At 32.0% G+C, this 12,860-nt stretch overlaps 1 protein-coding gene across 1 annotated transcript in view; it reads left to right on the forward strand.

The window, feature by feature from the left end:
- Nucleotides 1-12,860, forward strand: part of MAN2A1 (mannosidase alpha class 2A member 1) — a 169,898-nt gene that overhangs the window by 56,557 nt on the left and 100,481 nt on the right. The window contains exon 6 of the mRNA XM_074281943.1: nt 2,712-2,839. Coding sequence (XP_074138044.1) covers nt 2,712-2,839 — 128 coding nt within the window. The remainder of the gene's footprint in view (nt 1-2,711; nt 2,840-12,860) is intronic.

The raw sequence follows: 12,860 nt of genomic DNA on the forward strand, positions 1-12,860 counted from the left end.
CCCACATCCAGTTAGTTGTTCCAATTTTCTGGGTTTTTCATTGGAAATGACTCTCATCTTTTGCTGCTTCTAAATTTCTTTTAAATTTCTGCTGTTGTCACTAGAGGTGATAAGCTGACTTTTCTAAGTTAAATTATACCCAACACTCCCTATTTTCTTTTACCTCTTATTTTTATTGGCCACTTTGGGTGGGTAAAATCCTTCTAAGAAACCTCCTATGGGCTTACTCTCATGGGCACCTTTGTTGCTAAGAAATGAATTTTTTATATTTAAAGAATATATTTTTAACATTTATTTTTGAAACTTTGATGTCCAAATTCTTCCTCCCCCTAGCCTTTGTCCCTCCATTGAGAAGGAAAGTAATATGTCATTTACAAATGTTGAAGTCATGCAAAATATTTCCATGTTTGTTGTGTTGTTTTAAAAAACATGAAAAATCACACTTCAATCTGCAGAATTTCATCAGTTCTCTCAGAAGTGGATATTATTTTTTATCATAAGTCCTTTGTAATTGGGATAGTTGTATTGATCAGAGCAGCTAAATTTTTCTCAGTTGATCACAATTATAATATTGCTATTACTAGCATTGTGATCTCTTGGTTTTGCTCATTTCATTTTTTATTTTGAAACTATCTTCATCATTTTTATAGCAAAATAGTGTTCCATCTCACTGATACAGCATAGTTTCTTCAATCATTCTCCAGTTGATTGGCCTCCCTTCAAGTTCCAAGTACTTGTCCTCATAAAAAGAGCTGCTATAAATAGTTTTGTACATATAGGTTCTTTTCCTTTTTCTTTGGCATGCAAAATTTGTGATACTATGAGATCAAAGAATATGAACAGTTTAGCGCCCTTTGGATATAGTTTCAAATTGCTCTCTAAAATGATGAGACTATTAAACAATTCCTCTAACAGCACATTGGTGTCCTTATTTTTCCATATTTTCTCTAGCATTTTTCCTCTTCCTTATTTTTTTATTAGCCAATTTGATAGGTTATAGTTAGTATCTCAAAGTGATTTTGATTTTCATTTCTCTAATCAGCAGTGGTAATCATTTCTTTTATGAGCCTATTTATGGATTTGTTATCTTCTTCTGAAAACTGATCATATTCCTTGATTCCTTGATTGGGGAATGGAAAATTTTTAAAATTTGATTCATTTCTCTTTGTATTTGAGAAATTAGGACTTTATTAGAGCTATGTAAATCCCCCCCAGTTTCCTGGTTTCCTTTTAATTTTGACTGCATTGTTTTTGATTTGCAAAATTTTAAAAATTTATATCAAAATTATTTATTTTACTTCCCATGGTCTTTTCTATGTATTATTTGGTCTTAAACACTTAATCCATAGATCTAACAGGTAAATTTCTCTATGTGGCACTAATTTAATGATGATGATATCCTTTATGTCTAAATTATATAGCTATTTTGAAAGTATCTTGGTATATAGTGTGATATACTGGTCTATGCATAATTTCTGCCAAATTATTTTCCAGTTTTCTTAGCCTTTTTTGTGAAATGGTGAGTTCTTGCCCCCAAACCTTGGACTTTTGCATTTATTAAACACTAGATTACTTGGTCATTTACTTTTGTTCATTGTATGCCTAGTCTTTTTCACTGATCTACCTGTTTCTTAGTTAGTACCAATTTATTTGTGGATTACTACTTTTGTAATATAGTGTGAATTGTGGTGTTACTAGAGTATCTTCTTTCAGGCCCTCCCCGTCTCCCCCTGGCTCCTCCCCCCATCATTGATTCCTTTGATATTCTTGGCTTTTTGTTTTTCTAGATGAATTTTATCAATTTTTTTTGTCTCTATAAATAATTCTTTGGTAGTTTGGTATAACACTGAGTAAGTTAATTTAGGTGGAATTGTCAATTTTATTAGATTGACTTGGCGTTCCCATGAGCAATGAATGATTTTTAAAAATTGTTTAGATCTGTGTTTATTTGAATTTTTGTTTATATAATTCTTGAGTTTCTTCTTCTTAATCTTCTGTACCTAATGTCTCCCTTTTATGTCTCATCCTTCACTCCAGAGTGATCCCACAACCTATCAGAAATAAGACCTCTATCCCCAGACCTAGGAAAGTTTTCTTTCCTTATCTTTCTCACCACCTCATGGTCTATCCCTGAACCTATCTAGGAGTGCTGAACTGCACTACTTCCTGGTAACCTTACTTCTTTGTGTTCCTTCTTCAATCTCTTCCCCCGGAAATGATTCTCAGAACCCATCTGGATTGCTTTACTTCTTACAAGCCTTGATGAGGTGGATTAAGTAATGGTTCTATCCACAGAGATGGAATTTTCTACCTATGTAATCTTTTCATCTTCCATGCCATTTGCTCTGACGGTCTTCCAGGACTTAATATCAGCCTTGTCTCTGTTTCTTAAAGATCTCTAGGCATTATCCTGCTTCTGTACTCTTGGCATTGTCATCTGACTGCTAAATAGCTTAAGGATTTCTGGGTCTTTTCACTTGCTCTACAGCTAAACTTATATGTATTGTTTCCCCCAATTAATTATATTGCTCTATAAGCAAGAATTTTTTTTTAATATATCTACTTTCCTAGTGTTTGTTACATTAAAATATTTAATAAATGTTTTTTCATTATTTCAACTGAAAAGGAAACTGTACAAACAAGATATCATCAGAAATACTGAATTCTGAATTCTTTAATGTAAACTTTGCTGTTCTCTTTCCCTCCCCCAGTTTAATAGCAAATGGACAACTTGAAATTGTGACAGGTGGATGGGTCATGGCTGATGAAGCATCTGCACATTATTTTGCATTAATTGATCAACTTATTGAAGGACATCAATGGCTGGAAAGAAACGTAGGTATGTAGATGATTTTTTTCCATCATATAATTTTTCTGGTATTGCTTTATGGACAGTTATAAATTTCTAAAAGCATAAGAAGAATATTTTAGTTGTGTAGAAAGAAGCAGTTGAAATAGCACTGAATATTCTCCAAACATAGACATGATAAAACTTGCTTTGTTTAATTAAGAAACACCTTACAATTTAAGTAATTTTAAAAACTAATATTAAAAAAAATAACCTCTCCCCTTTTAAGATTTTAAGATGTAAAGAAATCTAAAGATATAATTTTAAAAAATACCTTTTAATTTTTGTTCATTTCCAAGCTTTTTACTCATTTATATAATTCACATTTAATATTTGCTTCTTTTGTGTTTTTTAAAATAACGTATATTAAAAGTGAAAAATGGTTGGAGGAAAAAACTTCTAGCTATGAACTTTGATGTAGAAGTTTAATGGATATAAATAATTGTTATAGGGAGACTTATCCAACAAATCCTTGTTCTCCTAACAAGAGCAACACGGATTTACAATTTTTTGTAAGTTCTTATTAGAGAAGGATGATATAAGATTATAAACAATGTTGCCCTATATATTGAGAAGAGAAAGGGAAAAATAATTTAAAGAAAGCTTTGAGAAATTCAAGTAAGCACATTAATCTTGAGAACATTTAAAGATATAATGTGAAAAAGGAGAGCCAGATTTTTTTAAAAATGGAAAAGGTTTTGCAAGATTTTGTGACAAACTTTTCAGTATGAAAGGGAACTAGAACTATCATAGTAGACATTTAATGCCAGGATATTAATATCTTGAACAATTAGGTGAAACAGTGAATAGAGCTTCAGGCGTGGAGTCAGGAAAGTTCATTTTCTTGAATTCATATCTGACAACAGAAACTTACTAGCTGTGTGACCCTGAGCAAGTCACTTAACCCAGTTTGCTCACTTTCTTCTTCTGTAAGATGAGCTGGAGAAAAAAATGGCAAACCATTTCAGTTTCTTTACCAAGAAAACCCCACTGGAGTCAGAAAGAGTCAGACAAGTCTGAAAATAACTGAACACAACAACGAAATTACTATTCTGATTGTACTTCTGGATTGGTGATTCTGAAACTCTGTCTCAGATTGCTGTTATAATCCATAAAAATAAAAGCTTAAAAGTATAGCTATTGAAACTGGAATAGAAGTTAAAACAGAAATGTATAAATATAAATTCATTTAAAATGACAATAACAAACTTTTCATATTAATACAAATTAAAATAGTAGCTATGATTTTCAAAATAAAAATAGTGGACAGAGTGGTATTATTTTACATCTTTTTGTAAATTCCTTTAATATCTGGCTTAATAAATATAGCTGTAATTTCCTATTTGACTTTACATTGTCTGTTGTGATATATCGTTTAGTTTGAGGTATATGAAAAAATCTGGTTGTACACAGATAAGTAATTGGGAAAGGAAATAGTAACATCTTATTCTTATGAAAATATTTTTTTAACTATGGACCTCTTGAAAGGGTCTTCTACAGTCCATACTTTACACATTGGGAATTATTACTTTTTAAGATTAAGTAGAAATACCACTAAAAAAAATAAAGATAAGAAAAGCTATTGGATTAGGCCAAGTTTAGTCACAGGTAGTCAGTGCTTTAAGTAACAGTTTTAAATTGATGAATTCCCAAAGTATTTGAAAAAGAAGTGAAAAAACTCATTGCACAGGAGAAAAACCTTTTTAATATCAGATCACATTAACATGATAATAAAAAAATCTCTTGTTACTTTGTTATTGAACTATATGTCTAGTCTCTTATTTATATGAACATTTTGTAATAATACTATACATAAATATTAAGGCCATCCTCAATTATTAGAAGGAAACAGGCAAGTATTCTTAGGTAGTTCTTAGTAGATAATAGTTTTCTATCATAAAATTTTTTCTATTGACTGAAAAATGTAGAGATCTCAAGATCCTTATGTACTTTTTCTTTGTTGATTATAACTCATTTGATTTGGAATTAAAAATGGCCCTTTTCTGATTCTTCTTGAGTAAAATCACAAATGCATATGTCAAAATTATGATTCCTTAAAATTTGGAATATCAGATATATTCTCTAACAATATCTACCAAAGCATAAAACAGAGACACATATACTTGCTAAAAACGTTCCCCACTTATGGAGGGATCCATAGTGTAACATGAAAGGAGAGAAGGGTATATTGATGAGATGTTGTGAAAAGAAAAATGACACCTGACAACTGATTTAATGTAGATGGAAGATGAGAAAATGATCGAAAATGATACATAAGGGTTAAAGGGTTGGGTTATTAGGAGGATAGCCTTTGAATAATAAATCAAATGGAAAAGAGATTTGGTGTAGATAATGAAGTCCTTGGGATGGTCTATTTTGTGAATAACTGTGTTTGGGTTGTATCAAGCCCTAAAAAGTTACAGAACATTTTAGATCAAATCAAACAAGAATGTTATTCATATAGGAAAATCCCAAGTAGATGAGGAATGCCTTTTGTTGAGGATATGAAAATTAGTTGGATGGGAAATTATAATGTCTTTGCATTGTGATTTTGTGTGTGTGTGTGTGTGTATTGTATATTTATAAACACTGATTTTTATCATCATTGCCTTTAAGAAATGGTAGTTCTTTTTAAAGATCTCAGTTTCATTAAATATTATTATTCTTCTGATGGTGTTGCATAGAGTAGTAGTCATTCAGACTTAAGGTTGAAGTGTCAGAAAAAAGTGAAGTGGTATATAGTGGAACTGAGCAGGCTGCAATATATTATGAACAAATATATATGAAGGGGAGGGGGTTATGATCAAAAAATTTGTGACTGAAAAACAAAATAGGCCAGGATGAAAATAAAGGGTAATTGCAAAATAAAGAGAAAGATGGCTCCATCATGTTGCATAAGCTTTTTGTGGTTAACTTAGAAGTTGGATAGGAGTTGTGCCAAATAGACAGGGTTGGATATACTGCTGTCTTTAACCTATATTTGCAGTGTGTAATATTCACCTTGATGAGGTCTCACACTTTTCAATTTTTGATTGTAATTGAGCCGCAATTTCAGAATAATAGATAGAAGGGACCTGAAGGGTTTAAGGGATTACATTAATCCATTCCTGTCAAATCACTCTTTCAACAAGCATTTATTAAACACCTACTATGTATTACAAAATGTGTTAGACATCAGGGATATAAAGAAAAAGACAAAATAGTCTCTTTCTTTAAAGAGAGTGTATTCTAATGGGGGAGACAGCATGTAAATGTTTGATGGGTATGAGAGAATGGCTGGAAGGACACATCAGGGAGTCTTACAAAAAACTTTATTCAAGTGAAGGCAGCTAAGCTGTGTTAGCAGCAAGAAGGGCGTTCATTCTAGGTATAAAGCCCAGCAATTACAGAGGAATAGTTTTGCAGATGGAGTATCTGCAGTGATGCCTGAGATTCATGTTAAGTGATTTGCCCTAAAAGAGTTTAATGATACACTGGCGACAGCACATGAGTTCAAATCCAACTTCTTGGGTATTTATTAGCTGTGTGACATAATCAGGGTTGTTGTAAGGATCAAATGAGGTATTTGTAAAACATTTAGCAGAATATCTGGCACATAGTAAGTGCTTGTTTCCTATCCCTTTCCTTCCATAATCATCCAGGTAATATCAGAAGTGTCACTTGAACCCAGTTCTTCTGACTATGAAATAATCGTCATATTCTATTTTTCTGTTAGATCACATAGTTATTTGGAACTTATAAAATATAAGCTTGTGGTTGTAATAAATTTATTTTTTCCCCACTGCTTTCTAATTTTGTTAGCAATTCTAGTTCAAAAAGAAGTCCTATTCTAAATAGTTTTTGTTTTGGGGTTAAGTAAAAAAGTTCATTAGTTTTTGATTCTTCTTTTAAAATCTGTTTTGTTTTACCAACATGCTTTTCTATTTTAAACTAGTACTAAAGGTAGTTTTTTTTTTCTTTTTCATTTTTTGAGTAATAGATTATAAAATAGTAATTTGGCTTCTCAGTTTTATACATTTTGTCAACTTAAGGTTTTTTAAGAACTTACTTGGTATTTTGCTTTTTGGTTGTTGTTCAGTCATTTCAGTCATGTCTGATTCTGAGATTCTATTTGGGGTTATCTCGATAAAGACTCTGGAATGGTTTGCTCTTTCTTCTATAGCTCATTTTCAGATGAGAAAATTGAGGTAAGTAAGGTTAAGTGATTTGTTTATAGTCACACAGCTATTTAAGTGTTTGAGATTGGATTTGAACTCTCTTTTTCCTAACTCTAGCCCTGGACCTCTATCCTCTGTGCCCCACCTAGCTCCCTCTCTTTTGTTTGTATATCACCTACATTTCTCCTTGTATTATTCTCTCTTGCTCCTCCCAGAGAACTATCTCATATAACAAAGATTAACAGGAGCTACCATTTGTATAACACTTTAAGGTTTGAAAAATGCTTTACACATCTCATTTTATTCTTATTTCAACTGAGAATAGTCCTGTTGTATAACATTATAGTAGATTAGTATTATTTTCATCAATATATTACAATATGCTAACATAATGTGTTGTAATACATTAATATCCTAATAGTCTCATTTTCATTTTACATGTGATGAAACTAAAGTATACAGAAGTTTGACTTGGCACTGTTATACAGATAGTAAATGTATGAGGCTGGATTTGAACCTTGGTCTTCCTGAATCTGTCTCTAGTGCTCTTTCCATTGCACTATTTAGCTGCCAATTAAGAAGAAAATACAAAGAGTTAAAAAAGAAAACCAAACCAAATATTCCCTACTCTGAAGAAGTTAATATTGCAGTGAAGGAGAAAAATATATGAAAAATGACATACCACAATATACATGCAAACATACACATCTCTATGTTTATATACACATAAGTGTATTTGCTGATCTATGCATACACACCCACAATATGATATATGCAGATGTAAATAATGTGTGTGTGTGTGTGTGTGTGTGTGTGTGTGTGTGTGTGTGTGTGTGTATAGATACATTATATTGCAGATAATCTCAGTCAAAAAACACTAACATTAAGAGAGATTGGGAAAAAAACTTCTTATAGAAGGGGGGACCTTAGTTGAGATTTGATTTATGAGCCAGGAAGTGGAAATTAAGAAAGAAAAACATTCTAGGCTTGAGGGATAGACAGTGAAAATGCATAAGTCAGAAGATGGAATGTTTGTAAAGATCAACAGTAGTTTTAGTGAATCATAAAACATTTGGGGAAGAGTAAAATAAGAAGATTAGAAAAATAGGAAGAGGCCAAATTCTGAAGGATTTTACAGACCAGAAGATTGTATTTTTTATTTAGAGTCATTTGAGAGCCATTGGAGTTTTATTGAATAGGGCAAATATAACATGAATATAGATCTGTGCTGTAGGAGGGTCATTTTGATAATTGAATGGAGAATGGATTGGAGTGGTTAAAAATTTGTGGCAAGTAAACCAACCAGCAGATTATTGCAATAGTCAAGATGTGAGGTGATGAGGGCCTACATCATAGTGTAACATGAAAGGAGAGAAGAATATATACATGAGATGTTGGGAAAAGAAAAAGACACCTGAAAGCTGATTGTACATAGATGGAAGATGGGAAAATGATTGAAAATGATACATAAGGGTTAAAAGGCTGGGTTATTAGGAGGATAGCCTTTTAACAGTAATAGTCTACATAGAAGGGAGAATAGAGAATGAGTTGTTTTAGACATTGCATAAATTATGTCTAAAAGATAAAAAGTTTGAATCGTCCAGTAGGCAGTTGGAGAATGTTATAAGAATCATTTGCATAAAACTATAATAGTGGGAGATTTCAACCTTGCACTCTCAGAATTAGATAAATCAAACCACAAAACAAGAAAGAAATTAAAAAGGTAAATAGAACATTAGAAAAACTAGGGATGATAGACCTTTGGAGAAAACTGAATGGTGATAAAAAGGAGTATACTTTCTTCTCAGCAGTTCATGGAACCTATACAAAAATTGACCATATATTAGGACATAAAGATCTCAAAATTAAATGCAGGAAGGCAGAAATAGTAAATGCCTTTTTCTCAGATCACAATGCAATAAAAACTACATTCAATAAGAAGTTAGGGGTAAATAGATCAAAAAGTAAATGGAAACTGAATAATCTCATCTTAAAGAATGACTGGGTGAAACAGCAAATTATAGAAACAATAATTTCACCTAAGATAATGACAACAATGAGACATCATACCAAAATTTGTGGAATACAGCTAAAGTGGTAATAAGGGGAAATTTTATATCTTTAGAGGCTTATTTGAACAAAATAGAGAAAGAGAAGATTAATGAATTGGGCCTGCGACTTAAAAAGCTAGAAAAAGACCAAATTTAAACCCCCCAACCAAAAACTAAACTTGAAATACTAAAATTAAAAAGGATAAATCAATAATATTGAAAGTAAAAAAAAACTATTGAATTAATAAATAAAACCAAGTCTTGGTTTTATGAAAAAGCCAATAAAATAGATAAACCTTTGGTAAATCTGATCAGAAAAAAGAAAGAGGAAAATCAAATTTTTAGTCTTACAAATGAAAAGGGGTAATCTTTCCACCAAATGAAGAGGAAATTAGAGAAATAAAAGAGGAAATTAGAGAAATAATGAGTTACTTTGCCCAACTTTATGCCAATAAATTTGATAACATAAGTGAAATGGATGACTTCCTCCAAAAATATAGGCTTCCTAGATTAACAGAGGAGGAGATAAATTGCTTAAATAGTTCCATTTCAGAAAAAGAAATAGAACAAGCTATTAATCAACTCCTCAGGAAAAAAATCCCCAGGACCAGATGGATTTACATGTGAATTCTACCAAACATTTAAAGAACAATTAGCCCCAATGTTATATAAGCTATTTTAAAAAATAGGGGATGAAGGAGTCCTACCAAACTCCTTTTATGACACAGACATGGTACTGATACCTAAACCAGGTAGATCAAAAACTGAGAAAGAAAACTATAGACCAATTTCCTTAATGAATATTGATGCTAAAATCTTAAATAAGATATTAGGAAAATACCTAATATTTTCAGAAAATCATCCCCAGGATAATACACTTTGATCAATTAGGATTTATACCAGGAATGCAGGGCTGGTTTAATATTAGGAAAACTATTAATATAATTGACCATATTAATAATCAAATTAATAAAAACCATATGATCATCTCAATAGATGCAGCAAAAGCATTTGATAAAATTCAATATCCATTCCTACTAAAAACGCTTGAGAGTATAGGAATAAATGGACTATTTCTTAAAATAGTCAGGAGCATATATTTAAGACCGTCAGTAAGCATAATATGTAATGGAGATAAACTGGAACCTTTAAGATCAGGAGTGAAACAAGGTTGCCCACTATCATCATTACTATTCAATATTTTATTAGAAATGCTAGCCTCAGCAATAAGAGTCGAGAAAGAGATTAAAGGAATAAGAGTAGGTAATGAGGAAATCAAACTGTCACTCTTTGCAGATGATATGAGAGATATACTTAGAGAACCCCAGAGATTCTAATAAAAAGTTATTAGAAATAATTCACAACTTTAGTAAAGTTGCTATATACAAAATAAATCCACATAAATCCTCAGCATTTTTATACATCACCAACAAAATGCAACAGCAAGAGATACAAAGAGAAATTCCATTCAAAACAAATGTTGAGAGTATAAAGTATTTGGGAATCCATCTACCAAAGAATAGTCAGGAATTATATGAGCAAAATTACAAAACACTTGCCACAAAAATAAAATCAGATTTAAATAGTTGGAAAGACATTCAGTGCTCGTGGGTAGGCTGAGCAAATATAATAAAGATGACAATACTCCCCAAACTAATCTATTTATTTAGTGCTATACCAATAGACTCCCAAGAAACTATTTTAATGACCTAGAAAAAATAACAACAAAATTCATATGGAAGAATAAAAGGTCGAGAATTGCAAGGGAACTAATGAAAAAAAAAAAGTCAGAGGAAGGTGGTCTAAGTGTACCTGATCTAAAGCTATATTATATAGCAGCAGTCACCAAAACCATTTGGTATTGGCTAAGAAATAGACCAGTCGATCAGTGGAACAGATTAGGTACAAAGGACAAAACAGGGTACAACTAGAGCAATCTAGTGTTTGACAAACCCAAAGATACCAACATTTGGGATAAAAATTCATTATTTGAAAAAAAGTGTTGGGAAAACTGGAAATTAGTATGGCAGAAATTAGATATGGATCCACACTTAATACCATATACCAAGATAAGATCAAAATGGGTCCATGATTCAGGCATAAAGAGGGAGATCATAAATAGATTAGAGGAACAGAGGATAGTCTACCTCTCAGACCTGTGGAGGAGAAAAGAATTTATGACCAGAGGAGAACTAGAGATAATTATTGATCACAAAAGAGAAGATTTTGATTATATCAAACTAAAAAGTTTCTGTACAAACAATACTAATGCAAACAAGATTAGAAGGGAAGTAACAAATTGGGAAAATATTTTTACAGTTAAAGGTTCTGATAAAGGTCTCATTTCCAAAATATATAGAGAACTGACCCTAATTTATAAGAAATCAAACCATTCTCCAATTGATAAATGGTCAAAGGATATGAACAGACAATTCTCAGATGATGAAATTGAAACTATATCCACTCATATGGAAGAGTGTTCCAAATCACTACTGATCAGAGAAATGCAAATTAAGACAACTCTGAGATAGCACTACACACCTGTCAGATTGGCTAAGATGACAGGAACAAATAATGATGAATGTTGGAGGGGATGTGGGAAAACTGGGACACTGATACATTGTTGGTGGAGTTGTTAAAGAATCCAGCCATTCTGGAGAGCAATCTGGAACTATGCCCAAAAAGTTATCAAACTGTGCATACCCTTTGATCCAGCATTGCTGCTATTGGGATTATATCCCAAAGAAATACTAAAGAGCAGAAAGAGACCTGTATGTGCCAAAATGTTTGTGGCAGCTCTTTTTGTTGTAGCTAGAAACTGGAAGATGAATGGATGTCCATCACTTGGAGAATGGTTGAGTAAATTATAGTATATGAATGCTATGGAATATTATTCCTCTGTAAGAAATGACCAGCAGGATGAATTCAGAAAGGCTTGGAGAGATTTACATGAACTGATGCTGAGTGAAATGAACAGAATCAGAAGATCGCTGTACAAATTCAATGCTGTATGAAGATGTATTCTGATGGAAGTGGATATCTTCAACATAAGGAACATCCAACCCACTTCCAGTTGATCAATGATGGACAGAAACAGCTACACCCAGAGAAGGAACACTGGGAAGTGAATGTAAAATATTAGCACTACTGTCTATCTACCCAGGTTACTTATACCTTCGGAATCCAATACTTAACGTGCAACAAGAAAATTGGATTTACACACATATATTGTATCTAGGTTATACTGTAGCATATGTAAAATGTATGGGATTGCCTGTCATCAAGGGGAGGGAGTAAAGGGAGGGAGGAAAAATGAATTCAAGGGATAATGTTATAAAAAAATTACTCATGCATATGTACTGTCAAAAAATTTTTTATAATTATAAAATTATATTTTTTTATTTTTTTAAATTTTTTAAAATTTTATTTATTTATTTAAAAAAAATTTTTTTTATTCATTTTTCCAAATTATCCCCTCCCTCCCTCCACTCCCTCCCCCCGATGACAGGCAATCCCATACATTTTACATGTGTTACAATATAACCTAGATACAATATATGTGTGTAAATACCATTTTCTTGTTGCACATTAATTATTAGCTTCCGAAGGTATAAGTAACCTGGGTACATAGACATTAGTGCTAACAATTTACATTCGCTTCCCAGTGTTCCTTCTCTGGGTATAGTTATTTCTGTCCATCATTGATCAACTGGAAATCAGTTGGATCTTCTTTATGTTGAAGATTTCCACTTCCATCAGAATACATCCTCATACAGTATTGTTGTTGAAGTGTATAGTGATCTT

Source organism: Sminthopsis crassicaudata, chromosome 1 (assembly GCF_048593235.1).
Source record: "Sminthopsis crassicaudata isolate SCR6 chromosome 1, ASM4859323v1, whole genome shotgun sequence".
Classification (NCBI taxonomy): domain Eukaryota; kingdom Metazoa; phylum Chordata; class Mammalia; order Dasyuromorphia; family Dasyuridae; genus Sminthopsis; species Sminthopsis crassicaudata.